A 22,868-nucleotide genomic window follows, 5' to 3' on the forward strand; every position below is an offset into this window, starting at 1 on the left:
AGAGTTGCATGCTCTTTCAACTGGGCCAGCCAGGCACCTCTGCATGTTTTTTGCTTATTAAAAAAAAAGTAGGTTTTCAAAAACCAAAATAAGGAATAAACAAGGTAGAGAAACTTTGGCAAAGAGATGGCATTAAACTTTCTAGAGACAGTTAAGAGCACTAGCTCAGAAGTGAAAGAGCCCTGTTTCAGATCTTGTCCCCACCACTTAACTAGACAGATACCGGACCTTACTGAACCCTAGGTACCTCAATTTCCTAGCCATTAAAATGGGTATAATAATAGACTTATCTCTGGGGGTGGTTATACAGAGTAAAGGGTATATTACATGTAAAGTACTTAGAACAGTGCCTGGCTTAAGTAAACAAAACAGCTAAAGTGCTCAATATGGGTAAGCTATTACCATTTTTATTCACAAGTAAATACTCTCATATTTCTGCTCCAGTATTCTCAAGCGTGAGGGCTAAGTCCCTTGATGGTGCGATCATTAACTTGGGTGAGGGTCAGAGGGGAGTGTATAACAAATGCAGTCCAATCCTAGATAGGAGCATGCCAACTAACCCAGTAACCACACTTCTGTAGTGCATAAAATATATGTATAAGAATGTACATTGCTTTGTTTAAAAAACATGGATACCAATAAGAAACTGGATAAATAAATCATAATATAGGCATACAACAGAGTATGTCCTTATTAAAAAAAATGAGATGGGTCTATATGGACTGACTTGAAAAGGTGCTTGTTAAAAAACAAAGCTGTATACTAATATGTGTAACATCTCATTTTGCTTTTTGAAAACCTACTTTTTTTTAATAAGCAAAAAACATTCAGGGGTGCCTGGCTGGCTCAGTTGAATTATGTGATTAAAAATTATTTTGAGGGTGGGGCGCCTGGGTGGCTCAGTCGTTAACTGCCTTTGGCTCAGGTCATGGTCCCAGGGTCCTGGGATCGAGCCCCACATCAGGCTGCCTGCTCTGAAGAAAGCGTGCTTTTTCCTCTCCCTCTCCCCCTGCTTGTGTCCCCTCTCTCGCTGTCTCTCTCTGTCGAATAAATAAATAAAATCTTTAAAAAAAATTATTTTGAGGGCGCCTGGGTGGCTCAGTTGGTTAGGCAACTGGCTTCGGCTCAGGTCATGATCCTGGAGTCCCGGGATCAAGTTCTGCAACAGGCTCCCAGCTGGTCAGGGCGTCTGCTTCTCCCTCTGATCCTCCCCCCTCTCATGCTTGCTCTCTCTCTCTTATTCTCTCTCTCAAATAAGTAAATAAAACCTTTAGAAAAATTATTTTGAAAAATATTTGGAAGAGCGAATCCTAGTGTAAACGGTGGACTCTGGGTGATGGTGCATGTCCTCGTAGGTTCATCGAATGTAACAAATGGACACTGCGGTGCTGGATACCAATGGTGGGGAATGCTGCGCGGGTGTGGGGACGGGGCCAGATGGGAACTCTCTGTACTTTCCACTCAATTTTTCTGTTGAACCTAAAACTTCTCTAAAAAATTGAGTCTGTTAACTTAAAAAAATATTTTGAGGACACACACAAAACTGTTACCAGTGGCTGCCTCACGGAAGGGAAGTGGGATTGAGGGAAATGAATCTTTTCATGCAAATGATGCTGTATTGTTTAATATTCATATCAACAATATAATTACATGTTGTTTTATTATACAGTACTTTGAACTTTATATTTATAAAAAAGCTGGGGGAGGGGCGCCTGGGTGGCTCAGTCGTTGAGCATCTGCCTTCGGCTCAGGTCATGGTCCCCAAGTCCTGGGATCGAGCCCCGCACCCGGCTCCCTGCTCAGCGGGGAGCCTGCTTCTCTCTCTGCTTCTCTCTCTCTCTCTCTGTCTCTCAAATAAATAGATAAAATCTTAAAAAAAAAAAAAGCTGGGGGATATGCACTAAACTAGCGGTAGTGGTTACTTCCTGGGAGCATGACTAGAGATGGGAGGTAGGTACTAGCCATCTTATTGTAGTTTTGTACAGATTTAGTTTGTCACAATTTTTGGCCTCTTATAATTAAATCAGAGAGAGAGATTAAAAAGATGACTAGCCCAGCCCCTACTTAATCAGCTGCAAATTCAAAAACTGGCTCAAAAACTAGCTGAAACAAAACATCGATGCCCTAGACAGTCTGGACCCAGCACCCTCTATGTAACTTGCAGGGCCCATAAAAAATTCCTAAGTACTCAAAGATGGCAACAACATAATATTAAACCCAAGAGGTCTTTCTAGGCCCAAGGCCCCATGAAGCAGCCCCGCTTGCCCCAAGAGCCCCCTGCTGGGTCCCTCCTACGCCAGGGACTCTTCCGAAGCTTTCACGCTGCCTGCCCCAACTGAAACTGGGAGGCACAGTCCTTTCACTCAACAATAAAACTGCTTCTAGGTGGGTCTGGTTGGGTTTTCAAACTTTTCATCTCTACCCTTCCCCCTCACTTGGTTGCAATCTGCGCTTCTTAAAATTTGGCAGCAATCCCAGGCCGTGTTGCTGTGTCACTTCTCAGCCTTGAGCAACCATTTCTAGCCAAGCAGTGATCTCCCTGCATGGAGGGTACAAAATGGAGGTGCCCTCAGAATGCTACAGGAGAAGGAGGGCAAAGAAGGAGTACCATCTGGGGAAAACCCTCTCCACCATCACTACCCCCCTGACCTTGCACTTCCTATCCCAGTTCATTTAATTTAGCAAAACCATTTTGAATCCTGTTTACTGCGTGCTGGGCATTGTGCTAAGTGCCAGGAATATTAAATTGAGTAAATGATAACATTTTTTGAATGTTTACTGTGAGCTAAGCACGGTACTAAGCATTCTGCATGCACTGTTTCATTTAATCCTTACAGCAGCAAACGGTCTTTCCTCTTTTACACACTAATAAATCTGAGGCACAATGACTGAGCCGTACAACAGGGACCTGAGGCACTCTGCAATGTTGTGCTGCCTCCCTTAAGAAGCAAACCAAGGCAAAATTTAAACAAACTCAGCCTCCCTCTCCACACTTTCTCAGACAAGATCAGATCAAGTCCACCAGCATTAGCTCAGAACATTTCCAAGGCCAGTCCTTTTTACAAAAATGCTGTCATCACCACCCTTTTGGTTCCATATTTCTAGACAGTTTCCAATCCTACTAGAAATGAAAAAGAAATTTAGGATACAAAATCAATATACAGAAATCTGTTGCATTTCTGTACACTAATAATGAAGTGGCAGAAAGAGAAATTAAGAAAACAGTCCCATCCCTTTTACAACTGCACCAAAACAAAACAAAAAAACCTGCAAACCCCTAGGAATAAACTTAACCAATGAGTCAAAAGACCTGTACTCTGACAACTTTAAGACACTGATGAACGAAAGTGAAGATGACACAAATGGAAAGATATTCCATGCTCATGGATTGGGAGAACAAATATTTTTAAAATGTCCATACTACCCACAGCCATCTAGAGATTTAATGCAATCCCTATCAAAATACCAGCAGTATTGTTTCTTTTTTTAAGGTTTTACGTATTTATTTGATAGAAAGAGAGAGCACAAGCAGGGGGAGCGGGAGGCAGAAGGAGAAGCAGGCTCCCCACTGAGCAGGACCCTGAGATCATGACCTGAGCCAAAGGGAGACGCTTAACTGACAGTCACCCATGAGCCCCTACCAGCAGCATTCTTCACAGAACTAGAATAATCCTAAAATTTGTATGGAACCACAAAGGACCCTGAATAGCCAAAGCAATCTTGAAAAAAAGAACAAAACTGGAGGCACCATAATCACAGATGTCAAGATACACTGCACAAAGATGTAGTAATCAAAACAGTATGGTATTGGGCGCCTGGGTGGCTCAGATGGTTAAGCGTCTGCCTTCAGCTCAGGTCATGATCCCAGGGTCCTGGGATCGAGTCCCACGTCGGGCTCCCTGCTCCTTGGGAGCCTGCTTCTCCCTCTGCCTCTCTCTCTCTCTCTCTCTGTCTTTCATGAATAAATAAATAAAATCTTAAAAAAAAAACTATAAAAAAAAAACAAAAAAACAGTATGGTATTGACACACAGACCAATGGAACACATAGATCAATGGAACGAAACAGAGAGCCCAGAAATAAACCCATGATTATATATGGTCAATTAATCTTTGACAAAAGAGGTGAGACTGTGCAATGGAAAAAAGACCATCTCTTCAACAAATGGTATTGGGAAAACTGGACAGCTATATGCAAAAGAATGAAAATGGATCACTTGCTTACACCATACACAAAAATAAATTCAAAATGGATTAAGGACTTAAAGGTAAGAACTGAAACCATAAAAATCCTAGAAGAGAACATGGGCAGTAATTTCTCTGACATCAGCCATAGCAACATTTTTCTACATATGTCTCCTGAGGCAAGGGAAACAAAAGCAAAAATAAACTATTGGGACTACATCAAAATAAAAAGCTTCTGCACAGCAAAGGAAACAACCAGCAAAACTAAAAGGCCACCTACTGTATGGGAGAAGATATCTGCAAATGACATAGCCGATAAAGGGTTAGTATCCAAAATATATAAAGAATTTATACAACTCAACACCCAAAACCCAAATAATCCAATTAAAAAATGGGCAGAAGACGTGGACAGACATTTCTACAAAGAAGACATTCAGATGGCTAACAGACACATGAAAAGATGCTCAACATCACTCATCATCAGGGAAATGCAAGTCAAAACGACAATGAGATATCACCTCACACCTGTCAGAACGGCTAATATCAAAAACACAAGAAATAACAAGTGTTGGCGAGGATGTGGAGAGAAAGGAAGCCTCATGCACTGTTGGTGGGAATGCAAACTGGTGTGGCCACTGGGGAAAACAGTATGGAGATTCCTCAAAAAATTAAAAATAGAATTACCATTTGATCCAGTAATTCTACTCCTAGGTATTTACCCAAATACAAAAGCACTAATTCAAAAAGATATAGATACCCCTATGTTTATTGCAGCATTATTTACAGTAGCCAAATTATGGAAGCAGCCAAGTGCCCATCACCAGATGAATGGATAAAGAAGACATAAAAATTTTTTTTTTTAAGATGTGGTATATGGGGCACCTGGGTGGCTCAGTTGGTTGAGGGTCTGCCTTTGGCTCAGGTCATGATGGGATCGAGCCCCGAGTTGGGCTCCCTACTCAGCAGGGAGTCTGCTTCTCCCTCTGCCTCTCCACCTCCTGGCTTGTGCTCTCTCTCTCTTGCTCAAATAAAAAAAATAAAATCTTAAAAAAAAAAAAGAAATGGTATATATGTACGATGGAATATTACTCTGCTATAAAAAAGAATGTCATCTTGCCATTTGCAACATGGATGGATCTAGAGGGTGATAATGCTAAGTGAAATAAGTCAGAGAAAGACACATGCCATATGCTTTCACTCATATGTGGAATTTAAGAAACAGAAAAAAGGAAGAAAAAGAGACAAAGTAACAGACTCAATTATAGAGAACAAACTGATGGTTATCAGAGGGAAGGTGGGTTGGGGGATGGGAGAACTAGGTGATGGGGTTTAAGAGTATAATTATCAAAAAAAAAAAAAAAAAAAGGGCGCCTGGGTGGCTCAGTTGGTTAAGCGACTGCCTTCGGCTCAGGTCATGATCCTGGAGTCCCGGGATCGAGTCCCGCGTCGGGCTCCCTGCTCGGCGGGGAGTCTGCTTCTCCCTCTGACCCTCTTCTCTCTCGTGCTATCTCTCATTCTCTCTCTCTCAAATAAATAAATAAAATCTTTAAAAAAAAAAAAAATAAATAAATAAATAAATAAAATCTTTAAAAAAAAAGTATAATTATCATGATGCTGAATAATGTGTAGAATTGCGAATCACTATATTACACACCTGAAACTAATATAACACTGTATGTTAACTATACTGAAATTTAAAGTTTCCAGTCCTTGGTTTAGGTGGGGAAAAACACTAAGTTGATAGTTCATGAGCTTGTCCGGACATACTATAGGATGATTTCTGAAGATTCAGCAGAGGTAAAGGGGCTCAGTAGAGCTTCTTTTCTTAAAAAACCAACCAACCAACCAACCAACCTTCTGGTGGCTCTCCACTGTCAACAGATGAAACTTCAAGATGTTTAGCAGGATTTTGAAGGCCCTACAAAATCTAATTCTTGTCTATATCTCTGACCTCATTTCCCAACAGTGCTTTATCCCTTCCACCCACCAAGTGTACTCATTCTGTTCACCTAGATTATGCATTTCTGATTTTTGTTGTTTTGTTATTGTTGTGTTGGTTTTTTTTGTTTGTTTGTTTGTTTGTTCTCTAGAGAGAGAAAGAGCGCATGCGTGCAGACCCTGACACAGGGCTTGATCTCATGACCCTGAGATCATGACCTGAGCTGAAATAAAGAGTCAGATGCTAAACTGACTGAGCCACCCTGATTTTTGGTGTTTTTTTACAGGTATTGTTCACTTTGTCCAGAACTCTCTTCCATTCCATATCCTACATACCATCCTTCACTACCCAGTATTAAATGTCACAGTCTCTGAGATGGTCCCCTAAATCCCCAATTCCATCTTCTGGGTTCCCACAACATCCAGTGTTCATGGTTGCTGAAAGAGGGTTTAGGACCCATGAAAACAATTCTGGGGGCCCTCTCAGGAAAGGTGGACCAGCTTATCACATTTATATGTAGTTTGTACTGATTACAAAATAGGTAGACTCTGGGTCCCATTCTGGACTGACAGGCCCTGGTGGTTTGTCCCAGCTTCCTTCCTCCTCATTGGCCTTGCCTGTGCATGGCACTATCATGGTCCTTATCACATGATACTGTAATATTTCTACCTTATTTCCTTACATTTCTATCTTCCCCCACTATAGTATGAGGACAGGACTGTGTTACTACAATAGAGGCTGACTTTAAATAGGTGCTTAATGTTTGTTTAATGACTATACAGAGGGTTCTAACCAAATTCTGTATTAAAGCCAAGCCAAGGAAAGTACTGTTGGATAAGATACTCTAATACTTCACACGCGTGTGTGTGTGTGTGTGTGTGTGTGTGTGTGTGTGTGTGTGATAGAGAGAGAGACAGAATGAATGAATGAATGAATGAATGAATAGGGAATTTAAAAAGAGAATACTGGTGGTGGTGAATGGTGGAGTTCTAGGAACCTGCCTGTGAGGTGGGTTTTGTGAGGAGGATCTTTCTAGTGCTCCTCAAATTACAACCATTTAAAGGGTTAGTATCCTAAATGCAGGGTTGCAACCCTGAGTGAGAGAAGACAAAGAAGTAATTTAGATCTCTAAATCCTTAGATTTAGAGAAAGCTCATTCTTACTAAAGAAATTTTCCCAAAGCAAATATTTAGAATCAATTTATACTTGGTCCAACAGTGGGAAACTGACATGGTATTGATGACTGAAACACAACCCCACTCACTGCAGACTGCAGGGACAACAGTTGGATTAACATCTTGGTGATGCAATCCCCTGTAGAGGGGATGCTGGCCTCCAAGGAGGTTCTTTCATGGGTCTCATGCTTAATCACTGTCAGAGGCATGGGGAGTGATCTGGTCTCCAGTCAGAGCTGCTGAGGGTGCTAAGAGGCTCTAGGCTTTGGAGGTATCTAGTTTGTTTGGATCTCAAGGAGGTAGCTAGTATGAGAATAGGTCTTTTATGCAAAATGCTCCTAAAAAACACACAAACAAATCCTGTGTCCTGTGTATCCACAGACCTAACCCCTGTCCCTGACACAGGATGTCACACTCAGGAAAAGCATGTGAATACTGGCTGAAGTATCTCCTCCTCCGAACTGCCCACAACCCCCAACACACACATGCACACCAATCAGGCTCTGCACTTTCTTCTTCGGGGAAGTCCTGAATACATGTTTCAATCTGTTTTCACCTAGACACAGATGCTAGATGCATACACGGGGGGGGGGGCAATATGCACTGTCCCTATTCTCCTGGCATCACCCCAGGGACAGTGACTTTTCCACTGGCTACCATGCCCTTTAACCGACTCCTTCTAGATCAGGCTGTGGGTGATCCAAAGAGTTCCTGTCCTCTCTTGTCTGGTATCTAACTCTTGGGAAAATACTCTCAGGCCTGGGGCAGAACAATATCTCTTAGCCTTTAATATAACAATGTACCATCTTAACAAACAAACAAACAAACAAACAAAAAAACCCCACAATGTACCATCTTCCTCCTGTCTCCCCATTTTCACCTCTGTCCATAGAAAAGTGACACCCAGCAACCAATACTTTCATCCTTAGGGAATGGGCTAGGAAGGGGGCTCTCACCTTTAGCTCCATTTCCATACTTACTCTTCCCAGGAAGAAAAAGTTATCTGTCCAGTTGGGGAGATTACCGTAAATCATATTTCAAATGGATCATGCTTTTTTGATTGGAGAAAGTTAGCACTAACAGTCACCGTTTTTTCATAATATACCTCTCCTCTGACTCTTTTTCACTCTCTGCTCTAGCTCTGTTTGGTAATCAAACCAGGATAGTTTCCCCTCCTCACCAAGGGAGTGGTCAGCCATTCTGGATTTTCCTCCCTTGTATTTGAGAGGTAGAGGCCCTGCCATATTCTCCAGACCATCTTTACCAATAATAAATCTGATTCTGAACTTTGATTTCCTTAGTTGGCTCCTTGTATCTATTCTTAATTAGTTGAGACTTAGAGGGAAAGGGAGGTGATTAATTAGTCTCCGGCAAAGTTCTGACAATTAATAATAGCCTTCAAAGCTGTATAAAGTCTGGTCCACACTGGACTCTCTTTACACCTCTTCATGGTCCTAATACGCACTTTATTTTACTTTCACCTCTACTGAAGTTTACAACACACAGATGCACACAGCCACGTCTGCCTGAACATGAGAGACCCTGTGGTAGGCAGATAATGGTCCCCCAAAGATGCCAATATCCTAATTTCTGAAACCTGTGAATGTTATGTTACATGACAAAAGGGACTTTGCAGATGTGACTTAACTGAGGATGTTAAGACAGATAATCCTGGATTATCCAAGTAGGCCCAATGTAATCACCAGGGTCCTTATAAGGGGAAGAGGGAGGCAGGAAAATCACAGTCAGAGAGAGATTTAAAGATGCTATCCTGTTGGCTTGGAAGATGAAGGATCCAGGAGCCCAGAAATGCAGGCAGCCTCTAAAAGCTGGAAAAGGCAAGGAAAGAGACCCTCCCCTAGAACCTCCAGAAGGAATAGAGCCCTGCTGACATCTTGATTTTAGCGCAGGGAAACCCGTTTTGGACTTCTGATTTCCAGAACTATGAGATAATAAAGTTGTATTGGTTTAAGCCACCTAGTTTACAATAACTTGGTACAGCAGCCCCGGGAAACTAATACAGATTTTGGTACCTGGAGGTGGGGTCCTGCTATTAGAAATAACTAAAAATGTTGATGTGGCTTTGGAATTGGGCAATGGTCAGAGATTGAAAGAATTCTGAGAAGCATGAGATCCACTGCCTTACTTTGACCAGACGCTTAGTAGAAAAGTAGCTACTAAGACTCTGCTAGAGAGGACTCAGAAAGACGTGAGAAATGTTAGAGAAAACATACCATCATCTTAAGGAATACCTAAATGATCATGAACAGACTGTTAGTAGAAATAGGACATTAAAGAGGCTGTCAATGACAGCTCTAATGCAAATGAGAAACAGGTTATTGGAAAGTGGATACTTGTTATATAGTAACAGGAATCCACCTTGATTTTAGCCCAATAAAACTTCTGACATCCAGGGGCGCCTGGGTGGCTCAGTCAGTTAAGCGGCTGACTTCTGCTCAGGTCATGATCCTGGGGTCCTGGGATCCAGCCCCACATCCGGCTCCCTGCTCAGTGGAGAGCCTGCTTCTCCCTCTCCCTCTGCCTGCCACTCTGCCTACTTGTGCTCTCTATCTCTCTGTCAAATAAATAAATAAAATCTTTTAAAAAAAACAAAACCAAAAAAACTTCTGACCTCCAGAACTGTACAATAGTAAATTTGCATTGCTTTAAGCCATGAAGTTTGTGGTAACTTGTTATAAATAGTAATGAGAAACTAATACAGACCCCACAATCAGCCTGGAACTCAGACAATGAATAGTCCTCTCCAAGTTACCAAAATATTCCCTTCATCTGGCATGTAGGACAAAGTATCAGTAGTGTGTTAGTTAAGTGCACAGGGTTCACCAGCAGGCAGACATAGGTCCAAATATTGCCTTTGCCATTGAATTCATTAATGAGTCATCAAATACTAAGCATCACTGTGTGCTAGACACCTTGCTCGACACTAGGAATACAACAGTGAGCAAAAAACACTAAATGTGTAAATGTATGGAAGCCACTTAATTCCTATGAGTCTCAATTTCCTTATCTAAAACATGGGAATAACAATGCGTTTCTCTCCTGTTTAAGTACGCAATGCATATAAAGTGTTATCATAGTTTTAAAACATAATAATTCATTAAGTCCTCCTTTCTCTTGTTCTAAAAGACTATTTTACAACAACAGGGGGCAACAGCACAGGATTTAAAGACTCTGAAACTTCAACAACAAAGACCCTCTCATCAACATGCATACTTCCTTGCTAATAGGTATCTGTATCCCATGGCTCATCATCAAACACAAAGCCAATGTCATAGGCTCAAAGGTGTCCACCTCAGGGCTGTCCACATACCTGGTGATACTCTTTTGCCCCCAAAACTCTCTGACATGCAATTTGGTATGCATGATGTAAGGTAACTCATCCATTCACACAGGCTGAGGCTTTTAGCCTTGCTACAGACTTTTGGGTAATCCTAGATGATTATGGGAACAGAGATGTGACACATGTGTTTTGGGTAAGACAGTACCTATAGGGCAGAATCAAAAAACATAAAAGAGAAGACTTGGGAAGTGTCACCTCACTACTCAGCCTGGCACATGATGCTGACACGGGATTGGTCCAATGTTGGAAGTAAGCACAAACTGGCAGACTTTCTTGGACTGTCAACAACAAACTTGTTTGTTCAGACTTTCTTCATTTTTTAAGTTTGTTTGGGTTGTTTTACATTCACTGGCAGCTCTAATCTAGAGGCCCAGGTACACTGTTTGGGATTCAGCAGTCAAGAGCCACAACTCTAGTAACAATAAGCTTCTCATCATCCCTGTTTTCTTGCGGATACAAATGTAGTTCCTAAAAATTGTCTTTGTATACCCTAACCTTCTAGAGTTACATCTGTGAGTCTGACTTCTATAAAGCTCTCAATTTCCTGTTTCCATACTGATACAAACCTCCTTTTAAAAAATTTACTAAGTTTTTATTTTAATTCCAGTATAGTTAACACATGGTGTTATACTAGTTTCAGGTGTATTCCCTTTCCCCTTTCTTTCTTTTGGTATTGCCGTCCTCGGGACTGCCTTCTCCCATCCTTCACCTAGCCCACTCCCCTGGAGAAAGACCATTCCAGGCAGGGCTACTGCTGAGGAAACTCTTAGTCTCATTGAGATAAGAGTGGAATGGCATTGATCTCTGCTTCCTCTTTCTTTCTTTCTTTCTTTTTTTTTTTTTTAAAGATTTTATTTATTTATTTATTTGAGAGTGAGTGAGTAAGAGAGACATGAGCAGGGGCAGAGGGGGAGGGAGAAGCAGACACACTGCTGAGCAGGGAGCCCAATGTGGGGCTCAATCCCCAGGACCTTGGGATCATGACCTGAGCCAAAAGCAGACGCTTAAAGGAATGAGCCACCCAGGCACCCTCCCTCTCCTTTTTTGACCGTGGGTAACAAGCTCTAAGTGTAGAGGCAGAAGACGCTCCTCTCCAGTCCAGGTCTCCAGGCAATGAACTCTCTTATGGCCCTTTCCTAGGGGCCCTTAGGCTCTAGCCAGTGCTTGACCTAAATATGTTTTTCCAAATTAGGCAATGACCTTTTCAACTCAAAGTTGACTGCCTCTGTGAAAATGAACATTTCAAGTTCTTTTGGAACCTGGGCTGAGTTTCTCTGAAAATATTTGTAATTAAAGACCCTTGCTATGGCTAGGGACAGGCTTTCATTTCTATTTTACTAGAATTAGTGAGGCTTCAGGAAATGCTTGCTAGAGCTGCAAGCTTAATTACAAGCCATTACCTCTCTTCTGCCCTCAACCCAGGTTATAAGTAGGTACTTTTTGTCTAAGCACCTCTCAGGGAGGAGCTCTGAGCCCACCAGTTCCAAACAATCCAAGCCATCTTTCCTCCAGAATGAAGTACAGACTCTCACTTCTACTTTGCCACAGGGCTCTCAGGCTACGCAGGTAGCCTGTCATCTTTGAGCCAAGTCAGGTGGCAGACTTGGTAACCACTGCCCTTCCTTGATCCTTGGAGACACTAGAATCTTCCCGGTAGAAACCTGAATTTCCCTTTTGATAAGGGGCTTAAAAATTTAGCTACAAACTATGGTGTGCAGATAAAACTAGGAGAGAAGGTAATTTGGAAAATCTATTGTCCCATGCAACACTCCTAAACAAAAGAAGGATAAAAGTGTACTATTTTCCTAAGACATTATTCAAAAGTTGTTTCTCATGATGAAGTTTTCAGGGTCCAGACTGTATACTCCAGTGACACATTAACTGGATCAATGATAACCTAAGGAACTGTGAGTATCCATTTCCTGACCCTGCATTAGCTGCTTCTCTGCATCTGTGGGATTTGAAGGGAACTGGAGGCTAAGGGAACAGTTCTTGCTACTCTTCTCTCCTTATTATACCCTCTAAAATGTATGCCCAGGAGCATACACTAGAGTGCAGATGGGACTTGATTTTCAGGAAGCATATGAACTCTGTTTTGGGCCACTTTTAAAGAAAAAAAATTATTTATTTTGTATTATGTTTCCAACTCTGACTATATTCTGCCCAGAGCTAACCAATCCTGGAGAAAATGGTGTAGAAAAAAATGAGAGAGGTGGAGGAAACACAGGGTGGAGGGAAAGAATTATCTCAGAATCAATTTATTAAACAAAAATGTTGAGGGACGCCTGGGTGGCTTATTTGGTTAAGTGTCTGCCTTCAGCTGGGGTCATGATCTCAGGGTCCTGGGATGGAGCCCTGCATTGGGCTCTCTGCTCAGCCGGGAGTCTGCTTCTCCCTCTCGCTCTGTGCTTGTGCTCTCTCTTTCGTTCTCTCTCTCTCAAATAAATAAAATTAAAAAAAATAATAAATGGAAATGTTTAATTTGGCGAAAACCAGAAAGTTTTCATTCTAATTTTTTATTTACATGACCATTAAAAATAGACAGTGCAGGGTGTTCTTCTAAAGGAGGAGGCACATGTGAATGAATGAAGCCAGCAAAGACTTAAGTTTCATTGCTTCTCCTAGGTAGAGGATTCTAATTCCCTTTTCCCACACTGTATTGCTCCCTCCCTCCAGGCCAGGTCAGAACACAAAACACAAGCTACACAGAGAACTCCAGCAGACATGATGAGACCCAAACCCACAAAAAGTAAAAGTGCACCTCACAAGGACTCACATTCCTCAGCTAGAGACCTCTCAACCAGGCCGGCACTCTGGCCCTGAGATGCAGGTGGGAGTGGAGGATGCCAATGAGGGAGCTGCCTCACACACACAGATCACCGATCTCATTTTTTTTCCTAATAGGGATCTGTACACACCTCCCAGGTCTGTGATTGCCATGACAACAGCAGAAGTTGAGGGTGAGCAGGTTAGTGGAACAGCAGGCTTTCTAAATTCTCAAACAAGGCCTGAGGCTGCACTCACTCATGAAGTGGAAAAATTCGTGTTGGCAGTGCTCCTATATGGATTCCAAAAAAACTCAAGGATCGTGGCTTCTTTCTGGAGAAGAATCAGAGATGGAGTCTACATGAAGCCCCTTCATGGAAAGTTGATTTTGTCAGAGAGGTAGGAATCCCTAAAACAAATAAAAGCATGAATTCCCCGCCCCCATAAAACTAGGGCACATAAACTGTGTCCATCATCCACGGAATAAAGACATATGGCAAACCAGGGCAAAAACAATCCCTCGGGGACATAAAAAAATAGGCGCGTTAAGAAAAATCCCCAGAACAGAGCCTTCCCACAGAGACTACTCAGAACAACTCAGACCTAAATTCTCAATGTGAAAGATAGACGCATACCTTGAAAAATCCTCAGAAATAGCTACCATCTACCAAATGTTATTCTCTAGGTTCTGTAACATGCATGTATTATCTCATTTAATTCATGTTACAGCCTTATTAGGTGGACACTACTACTATCTCCTACTACTATCTTACAGAAAAACGAGGAATCAGAAAAGTTAAATAAGGGACTTTGAACTGCACAGTGACAGAGATAGAATTCAAAGGAGGGTTACTCTGACCCGGAGCCTGAACTCTTAGTGATTTTCTCTCTGATACAGGAAAGGGTTCCTGCTTCCTGCAAGAATCATGAGTAGATGCCTTCCTCGCACGACTTCTGAGCCTCCAAAGACATCGCACAACCTCAGGAATATTTACTCTTCATTCTACACCAGTTCTTAAATTTGGGGTAAATTGGTATAACGCAGAGAGCCTGTTAAAACACAGATTTCTGGGCCCAACTCTGAGAATTTCTGACTCAGTAGGAATTAGGGCAGCTGCTCCAAGTACTATACTTTGAGAACCACTGTCTAGTCACTCTGAACTAAGGTCCCCTACGCCTCCCTGCCTTAGTCATCTGGCCTGCCTGATTAATCTTCCACTTCCTAGTCCCCCATCCCCTGGGGTCTTCCCTGACAAGTTATATATAGCATTATCTTTGGCAGCACGGTGTGTTTTGGAATTCCCTGAGCTCTTCTGAAAATAGTATCTCCCACTCCAAAAATAATCTGTTGCCTTAGGTAATGAAAAAGAGAAAAGGGGACCCCTGGAAGAACCAGTAGGGGAAAGCAAAGCAGCCTGGCGCGCTGAAGCCTGCCTGGCTCTCTCAAGGGCAGGGACAGTCTTCTTATAACCTCTCAGGCTTCCCTCTAGGAACTGATCACAAGAGGGCACTCACTAAAACCTCTTCAGAACATTCACATTGAGAAAGTGAGAGTTGCAAATGTGAACGACTGGCCCTTTAAAGCCCGCCCCCCGCCCCGCCCCTCCCTCCTGCTGAAGCAGCAGCTGTAACTGGATGCCGCGTTCTCTCTCCTCAGCCCATTTACTTTCTCTGCTCGGTCTCACGGGAAGCTGCTAAAGAAGTCCTTCGTCCAGGTCTGCTCACACAGAGGCGAGGCTGGAGAAGGGGACCGGTAATCAGGATTAACCGATTTGATGCCTGACTTGTTTATCCTGCCAGAAACATCACCTGGTGATGTCCCCATTGATCCTTTCAGAGGGTGACATCTTATCCTAGGTTTTTGTGGACTGTGAAGAGAAATGAACAGTTTAGTGACAAAGCAAAAGAACGCATCAATGGAGGACAAACAACCTCAAGGAAGACATGTGAATGAGGGACTGGTGCATAGCTGGGCCCTCTCTCTTCGTGCCCGCCAGCTACAGCTCTTTTAGGGTGAGAAGGCAGTGGTTCGTGGGGGGGCGTCTCAGACACAAGTGTAAGGAGACCCAGGCAACAGGAGGAAGCCTTCTGGAAGCAACTGCGCCTTCATCGTGAGGGAGCAACAGAATCAATGAAAGGCAGGCTCTTCTTGGGACTGGAAACAACCAGGTTTCTTGAAGCATTTTCCTTTTCTTTGGGCAGAACTAATGAAGCCTCCTCATTCCATCCCCAGAAGGGCAGCTGGGGTTGGGGGGTAGGGAGAGTGCCTGGACTGTACAGATGTCATGATGATCCAGACAACCTTAGAGGGTCTTTCTCTGGGTCCAGAAATGAGCATTACTGAATTCTGGCCACCAGGTCATCAGCCAAGGCCACATCATAGATTGCACAAAACTATTCCAGAAAAAAAAAAAAGAGTGAGAAAATTGGGCATTTATTAATATTATATGTCAAGCACTATATTCAACTTTCTTTCTTCTTTAGTAATCATGGCAACTCACTAAGATAGGTGTTATCATTATACTCAGTTTACAGATGGGGTAATTAGAAAAACATGAATTTAAGCAATTTGCTTATTCAGCTGACTCCAAATCATAATCTTAATCCTTATGCCATATTCCCTAATGACAGTGCAGAACATATTTTGAGTCCTAAAACCGGAAAGTGTCAAAAGGACAGAGCAGAAGGCAGAGGGGCATCCTTTGAACTCTATGTCACCGGTAAGGAGGTGTGCTGAAAAATACGGTTAGATCACCCACGGGCTACTTGGAAGATGCAAGCTCTGTCGAGCTCAGTCCATGAGGACTGTGACTCATGCAGCAGGAGCCAGGCACAGTCCTGGACAGAAGGGATTAGACAAGAGGGGTTGGGACAATAGAGAAGGGGGGCAGTGGAGACTCCTTCCTTATCTTCCGTCAAGAAGATGGGTTCCTAACATTCTCTCAAATCTGAAGGAAAGAGACCTGGGCCAGATGCAGATCAAATAATCAGCGGACAGTTGCTATTGCACATTTGCCTAGGAATGTACACCCACCAGCATCATCAGTGAAAGGGAGAATGTATTCAGACTTAGTTCCTGGCTCTGTGAAAATAGAAAAGCCCTGAAACGAAGGCAGGTGAGCAAGGCATGGGTGTAAGCTGCTTTCACAGGGTAGCTCTTACCATTCCAGATGCTTCCCAGCCTGCAGTACTTGGCAGCCCAACACCCCTTCCTCCTCCATCACTTCTTCGCTCCATCACTGGCACTGGGGCTGCAGATTCGTCAATGAACTATTTTATGTCCCTCTCCTTGCCATCTGGCAATATTACCCGCTAATGAATTGCCTTATCTTGTGCATTTTTTTCTTGACAAATGTGACTTTTAGTTGAATCATGCAACATTCATAAATAGCAAATGCTGGCTGATCAGAATCAACGAAAGCCCTTAGTGTTGCCAGCAAAAATGGGCCCTTAGCTGCACATGTTATTCGGATAGCCTAATCATTTGAAAGACACCTGATTATTTTTGGAAAGAATGTTTCACATGCACACTTGTGTCATCTGTCATATATGTATTTGATTTTGGATGGGTTCTTGCAAGCTAGCCATGCTAGGAAATAAGTGCTACATACACTTGGATTTGGAGCTAGACACACTTGGGTTTGAATCCTACCTCTGCCACTTACAGACTACACGAATGTGGTTATGTTTCTTACCCTCTCTGGCTCTCCACTTTCTCATATGTAGAATAGACATCATAAGTCCCTTAGAGGTTGTCATGGGGGATAAATGAGATCACACATTTAATGTGCTCAGCACAATGTCCGGGTAGATGATGGCTCAATAATCAGGAACTATTATTATCATCATGATGTTCTATTAATAGAGGATTATGAGAGACACCATTTGCAGTCTCTGAAATCTTCCTTTCTGGAAACTGCCACAGGGATGGGCCTACAAAGCCATATTTTTATTATATGACATTGCTTTAGTGATTAGGCAAGAATAAGGAAACTAAGGAAATATAAGTTTAAGGAATTTTTCTATGCTCTCCCAGCCACCGGGTTCTTGATCCAATTCGGCAGATTCTATTTCCTGAAGGTATGGATTAGGAATCAGTCCCCATTGGTCCTCTAAACTAAGAAACTGTGAGACAGTCACGTGTGTAAATATACATGTCAAGGCAGTAAAAGTCAGTCTGCAGACTGATGTAGATATGCAGAAAGAAGCAGGTCTGACTCTGGCCTGAAGTCAAAGAGAGTGGTGCCTCTCATAAAGTTTTCATAAAAAGTTTTCATAACTTTCCACTTCTATGAGAAACTCCATTGCGTCTGTCTATGTACCTATCTAGGTATCTCCCTTTTGCTTACCACTTTGAATGGGTTTCCATTGTCTTCAACCAAAAGATCTTTGCTAACAGTGTCATCTCTGTGCACGAGGCCACCAGATCTTCTCTGTGTGGCTCAGATAGCCTAAGCATGTGAAAGATGCCTGGTTACTTTACAAAAGAACTTTACACACACACACACACACACACACACACACACACACACACACTTTCTTTCTCTCTCTCTACTCTATTTTCAATTCTTTAAGGAAATTAAGTTGAAAATCAAAATAATTATGTACGTATGTAAGGAAAAGAAGAAAGACTAAAAAGAGAACCATTAACATTCCTGGTCTTAAAAAAAAAAACAGGTCATCCGATTGCCTTCTAGAACCCAGCAAGAAGAGAGAAACGTTGGGTCTTTACCTGGTGTCGCACTGGATACTGTTGGCCACTGCTGATCAGGCCCTCCTGGACCAGCCCGTAGAATGCCAGCCTCCTCTAGGTGCACAGAGCTGAGTAAACACACAGACCCAAATAATGGTTAGACCACAAACGACTTTCCAGATCTCCTTCCACCCTGAGAAAGTGCATGCATCTCTGAAGGCAGGGCTACAGCTAACACACTCTACTCCTACTTGAACCGAAGCAATTACTGCTGAGCAGTTACCTTACACAAACTGCAAAAGCATTGCTGACTTACTGCTTGCTATATATACTATCCAGGCAATAAACATGTTTTATCTTTATGGCAGTTTTGGTTGTCATTAACGCCACGTGGTGTTCAGTAAATCTAACAGGAAGCCCATCAGAGGGCTAACGCCATTTTAACATCTTAATGCTGAAGCAGATGAGGTGAGCTTGTTCTCAGAAGCCCCAGGCCTCTCTTGCTGATTCTCTTGTTTCTGGGTCCTCTACAGCAAAGACGAAAACACATGAAAATTATTTGCTGACAACTGTGGCATTATTCCAATGTAGTTACCCAATTACTTCTTAACCTTATTTTCTGTTTTACTCTTTCTGTATCTTTTACTTATAGACAACCCACCCTCCATTTCCTGGAACTTGAAGAAGCCTATCACCACCACTCACAGATCCCAATTCAGAAGAGATTAATTCAGCATGAAATATTGCAGGGAGTGAGACACGAACTGGGACATCCTTAGAAGCAAGCAGAGATAGAACATAAACCGTTCAGGGATGGAGCAAACATCATATTCATCTATGTATGTCTAATGCTCGCATATAGGAGACCCTCATCTATTTGTGGGATGGATGAATGAAGGAAGGAACAAATGGGACTCTAAGAGTAAACATCATCCAAGAAAATCCTCATCAGGATTAGAGGATTCTTTTCAAAAAGACATTGGTTCATCTTGCAAATTAAGTTACTAAAACTTAATTTTATACTACTATCTGAAGGGTTATATGAAGCAGCAGAGCAGACAATCTTGAACTATTGTGGGGGAAGACCATCTATCAATTGAATATTCTTTCACTTTTGACTCTGAATAACATATCTAATCAAAATTCATTCATTAAGCTCTGCCCTACTGCGATTCTTCCCTTCGTCTACGTACTAGGATCTTCTTTTTTTTTTCAAATATTAATATCCTTCATGTGTTCCTGGATTCTATCAGCAAATTCTATGGGTTCAAACAGATTCATTCTGGAGATGTAACTACCCTGGAACCAGCTCAACTCAAAGCAGAATTTTCAAAGAAATAGTTGCATAATGTCTGAGGCTGAACGGCCAAGAAGCCAAGCACATGTGTAAAAAGAGAAGAGTATTCTGTACGTTTACAACTCTAATATATGTTCAGTGTACTATACTGTGAGGAATAAGTTACATTTAGCTTCAGTTTTTATTTCATTCCTTATCCTACTTGTATCTCATGGCATCTTAGTTGAAACCTGAATAGGAGCACACTTGGCTTTTTTTTTTTTTCATTTGAAAATGGAATAAGGAAGTGATACGTTTTAGCATTTTGTTTCAAATGTAGTTTTAAAGGCACATCTCATGGCTTTGATACTTCTCAAGTAAAACACTAGTTCAACTAGGATAGAAAAAGCTGGTATTATAAACCATGCTTTTTCCTAATGTATGGTTTGCAACAATAGCTCAGATGCAGGCAAAGGCAAAAGCTGGTCACTAACAAAGAGAAAGAACCCTCCTGACACCTAATATTCCAGCAACTTCACCAGGGTTTCTGGGCTAAAATTATGACCAAGTTTCCAATGTGACATCTCACTATGCCAACTACGGATCTTCAGGCCTTCACTGATTGCTTCTTGTTCAGAAACAGCGCCCATTATTTCTTCTGCTCGACTTGTAATGCTTGAGAACATGTTAATTTATTTTACTTTAATGCATTTCTAAATGGACTCAAAACTAACTTTTCATTAACATAACACACACTTTGTAAGCTCTCTCTTTAGAAATTGATGTAGGTTTGGTAAAGATCTACTGAAGTGTTGCCCAGATATTTTGAGGGGCTTAAGTTTAGAGTTTATTTCTTCCTTAAAACTAAATCCTTTTGCTGGTAGTGATCATTAGTTTCTTGGTTTCCAAAGACACTCAAAAATAAAGAATCTTTTATTTGGCCCTATGGCACTAAATCAGCTCTGGGAATAATGGTAGTTAATCAATTACTGTCAAAGAGACAAAGTAGAGAAAGCAAAATTATATTTAATCTGAGTCTCAGAGTAATGCTATTACTCTAGGTTCATTTAAAATAAGATAGATTTGGTCTCCAGATATTCAATAAAGGCCTTTCACATGGCTCATCCTCTGAAGAGCCCATGCCATTGACAGCAACGAGAGAGTAACAAGATGGAAAAGGAGATTCTACCATGGATGAACATGAACAACAGCCAATTATTGTGGTTAATAGGCTAAAAGAGTTGATGTGTGACAGAAATCCAAGGTAGACAACACGTACCTATATTCAGATCTAAAAGCATCGGCATTAATTATAATTTCTAAGGCAGGGACAGAAAGTATAGGTGGGGAAGGGATAAGGGAAGTTGTAATTATTTCCTTATAGCACTTTCGATGAGAGAAAGTACACAGCAGCCTGTCTGTAATTTTACAGGAAACTCTCATTTGCCAGCCCTTGATAAGCATTTGGCACTATTTCCAGTGTTCCAAGGAACAGACATGGAGTCAAAAGGAACTACATTCCCCTGGCAAAGTATCTGAAGCTTCTCAGTTTGACAGCAGTTTCTGGCCTCTAGACAGAGCATGTGTCTGAGCCATACAAAGTTAAAGCTCTTCTGACTGAAAAGAGGAAGGAACTACATACCTGTGCATTCCTGCTCGGAGGGAGGCAGAGTAACGCCAGTCAGGGTTGGGCTGTCGCGGCTGCAAAATCACAAAGGGAGGTTTTGTTAATAAGGCAAAGCGGTGATCTCCCCATGATTGATTAGCTGTTTCTAAAATATTTCCATGTATCTGAAAAAAGTTTTGAAGGAGGCATTTTATGTGCAACTCTAAGATGATATCCATATATATAGCACTTCAGGAGAAAATTAGCTCATCGCGGTCCTTGCACAGACTCAATATCATGGAAAAACCAGATTTAATGATGCTGTAAGGACCAGCTGTGGCTTCGCCTTGCTCAAAACAGGTCTATGTTCCTAAAGCAGCACTAGGGGGAGGGCAGTCTATTTTGAGACAGGGAAAGCGTTCATTGTTTTTGCCTTCCAATGCTTCACACTAAAGGAACGCCTCCCATTTGGTATTCTAGCTGTAACAGGGTACGAACTACACAAGTTCTGCTGGTCTGGCCGGACTGCAGAGGACTGCAATCTGCTGCTGGCTTTGCAGAGCGCAGCATCTTCGACCCAGGATGGATGGGCCCCGTCCGCACACCAGCGACTAATAATTGCCTCTTCTGCTGCTTGAAGGGGAATCCCAGGGAGACGAAAACAAACCATGACAGGAGTTTGACCTTGTTTTGCTACATAATCCTTCTCATAAAATTCCACTCCCTCCCTGCTTTTCTGAGTGTTTTGCCTCTTCCCTCAATTACTGTTCGCTCAGCTCTGATTGCTTGACAGGGAGTTGCTGAAACCCAAGAAGAACCTGGCTCAGTCTGCACCACTTGCGTACTGGAAAGATCTGTTACCCTCTGTCCACAGACTGGCAATTCCAAGTGGAGGGGACAGAAAAGGAAAATATAGGCCCCTAAAGACTGTTGGAAGAGTTATGGGCTGCTTAGAAGCTCAGGAATCACTGGGGACAAAATGAACCACCATCACTATCTTGTATTTATTACCAAAAATTTTGTTATAAAAGAATCCTGTGAGGGGCGCCTGGGTTAAGCATCTGTCTTCGGCTCAGGTCATGATCCCAGCGTCCTGGGATCAAGTCCCGCATCAGGCTCCCTGCTCAGTGGGGAGTCTGCTTCTCCCTCTGCCCCTCCCCCTGTTGGTGCTTGTGTGCTCTTTTTCTCTCTCAAAAATAAACATATAAAATCTTTACCAAAACAAAAAAAACCTGTGATAGATGTTCCTCTCAACGTGTTTTCATGGGCAGAGATTAAAGTGGTTCCGTCACTAAATACTGAGGTCTATTTGAGTGGAAAGATGAAGAGACGGAGGTTGTATTCTATAAATTCCTCTGGATTATAATGACCATATTTGGTAGACACAAGGCCATAGTAATACCAATAAACTACTTCAAAATGTCAGTAATTCTTGTTCTTATCCTTTTTTTAAAAAAGATTTTATTTATTTATTTGAGAGAGAGAGAGAATGAGAGATAGAGAGCACGAGAGGGAAGAGGGTCAGAGAGAGAAGCAGACTCCCTGCCGAGCAGGGAGCCCAATGTGGGACTCGATCCCGGGACTCCAGGATCATGACCTGAGCCGAAGGCAGTCGCCCAACCAACTGAGCCACCCAGGCGCCCATTGTTCTTATCCTTTTTATTGTTTATTCAAAGGATGCAGAGTATTTCATAACCACACTTTTTCACAACACCTAGGAAAGAAGTGATCAGCATCTCAACTTCCAGACAGACTTTGGGGTGGTTGGATGGTATTCAGAGAGTTAGCCGAAGTCAAGGCCCAGAAAAAGCTACAAGTCTAGGATACTTGACCTCAAATGTCCCCATACACTAACTGCCCTCTCTGGTC

General features: G+C 42.2%; 1 protein-coding gene across 3 annotated transcripts in view; it reads right to left on the reverse strand.

Annotated features, from left to right (window-relative positions):
- The window catches only part of LOC112808989 (protocadherin alpha-C2), an 84,470-nt gene that overhangs the window by 14,152 nt on the left and 47,450 nt on the right, over nt 1–22,868 (reverse strand). For all 3 annotated transcript variants that reach the window (XM_073887830.1, XM_025852288.2, XM_025852287.2), the window contains exons 2-3: nt 21,036–21,094; nt 18,157–18,245 (exon numbers count right to left, since the gene is read on the reverse strand). In XM_073887830.1, coding sequence (XP_073743931.1) covers nt 18,157–18,245; nt 21,036–21,094 — 148 coding nt within the window. The remainder of the gene's footprint in view (nt 1–18,156; nt 18,246–21,035; nt 21,095–22,868) is intronic.

Source organism: Callorhinus ursinus, unplaced genomic scaffold (genome assembly GCF_003265705.2).
Source record: "Callorhinus ursinus isolate GAN/ISIS: 27379988/994484 unplaced genomic scaffold, GSC_fseal_2.0 scaffold83, whole genome shotgun sequence".
NCBI lineage: Eukaryota > Metazoa > Chordata > Mammalia > Carnivora > Otariidae > Callorhinus > Callorhinus ursinus.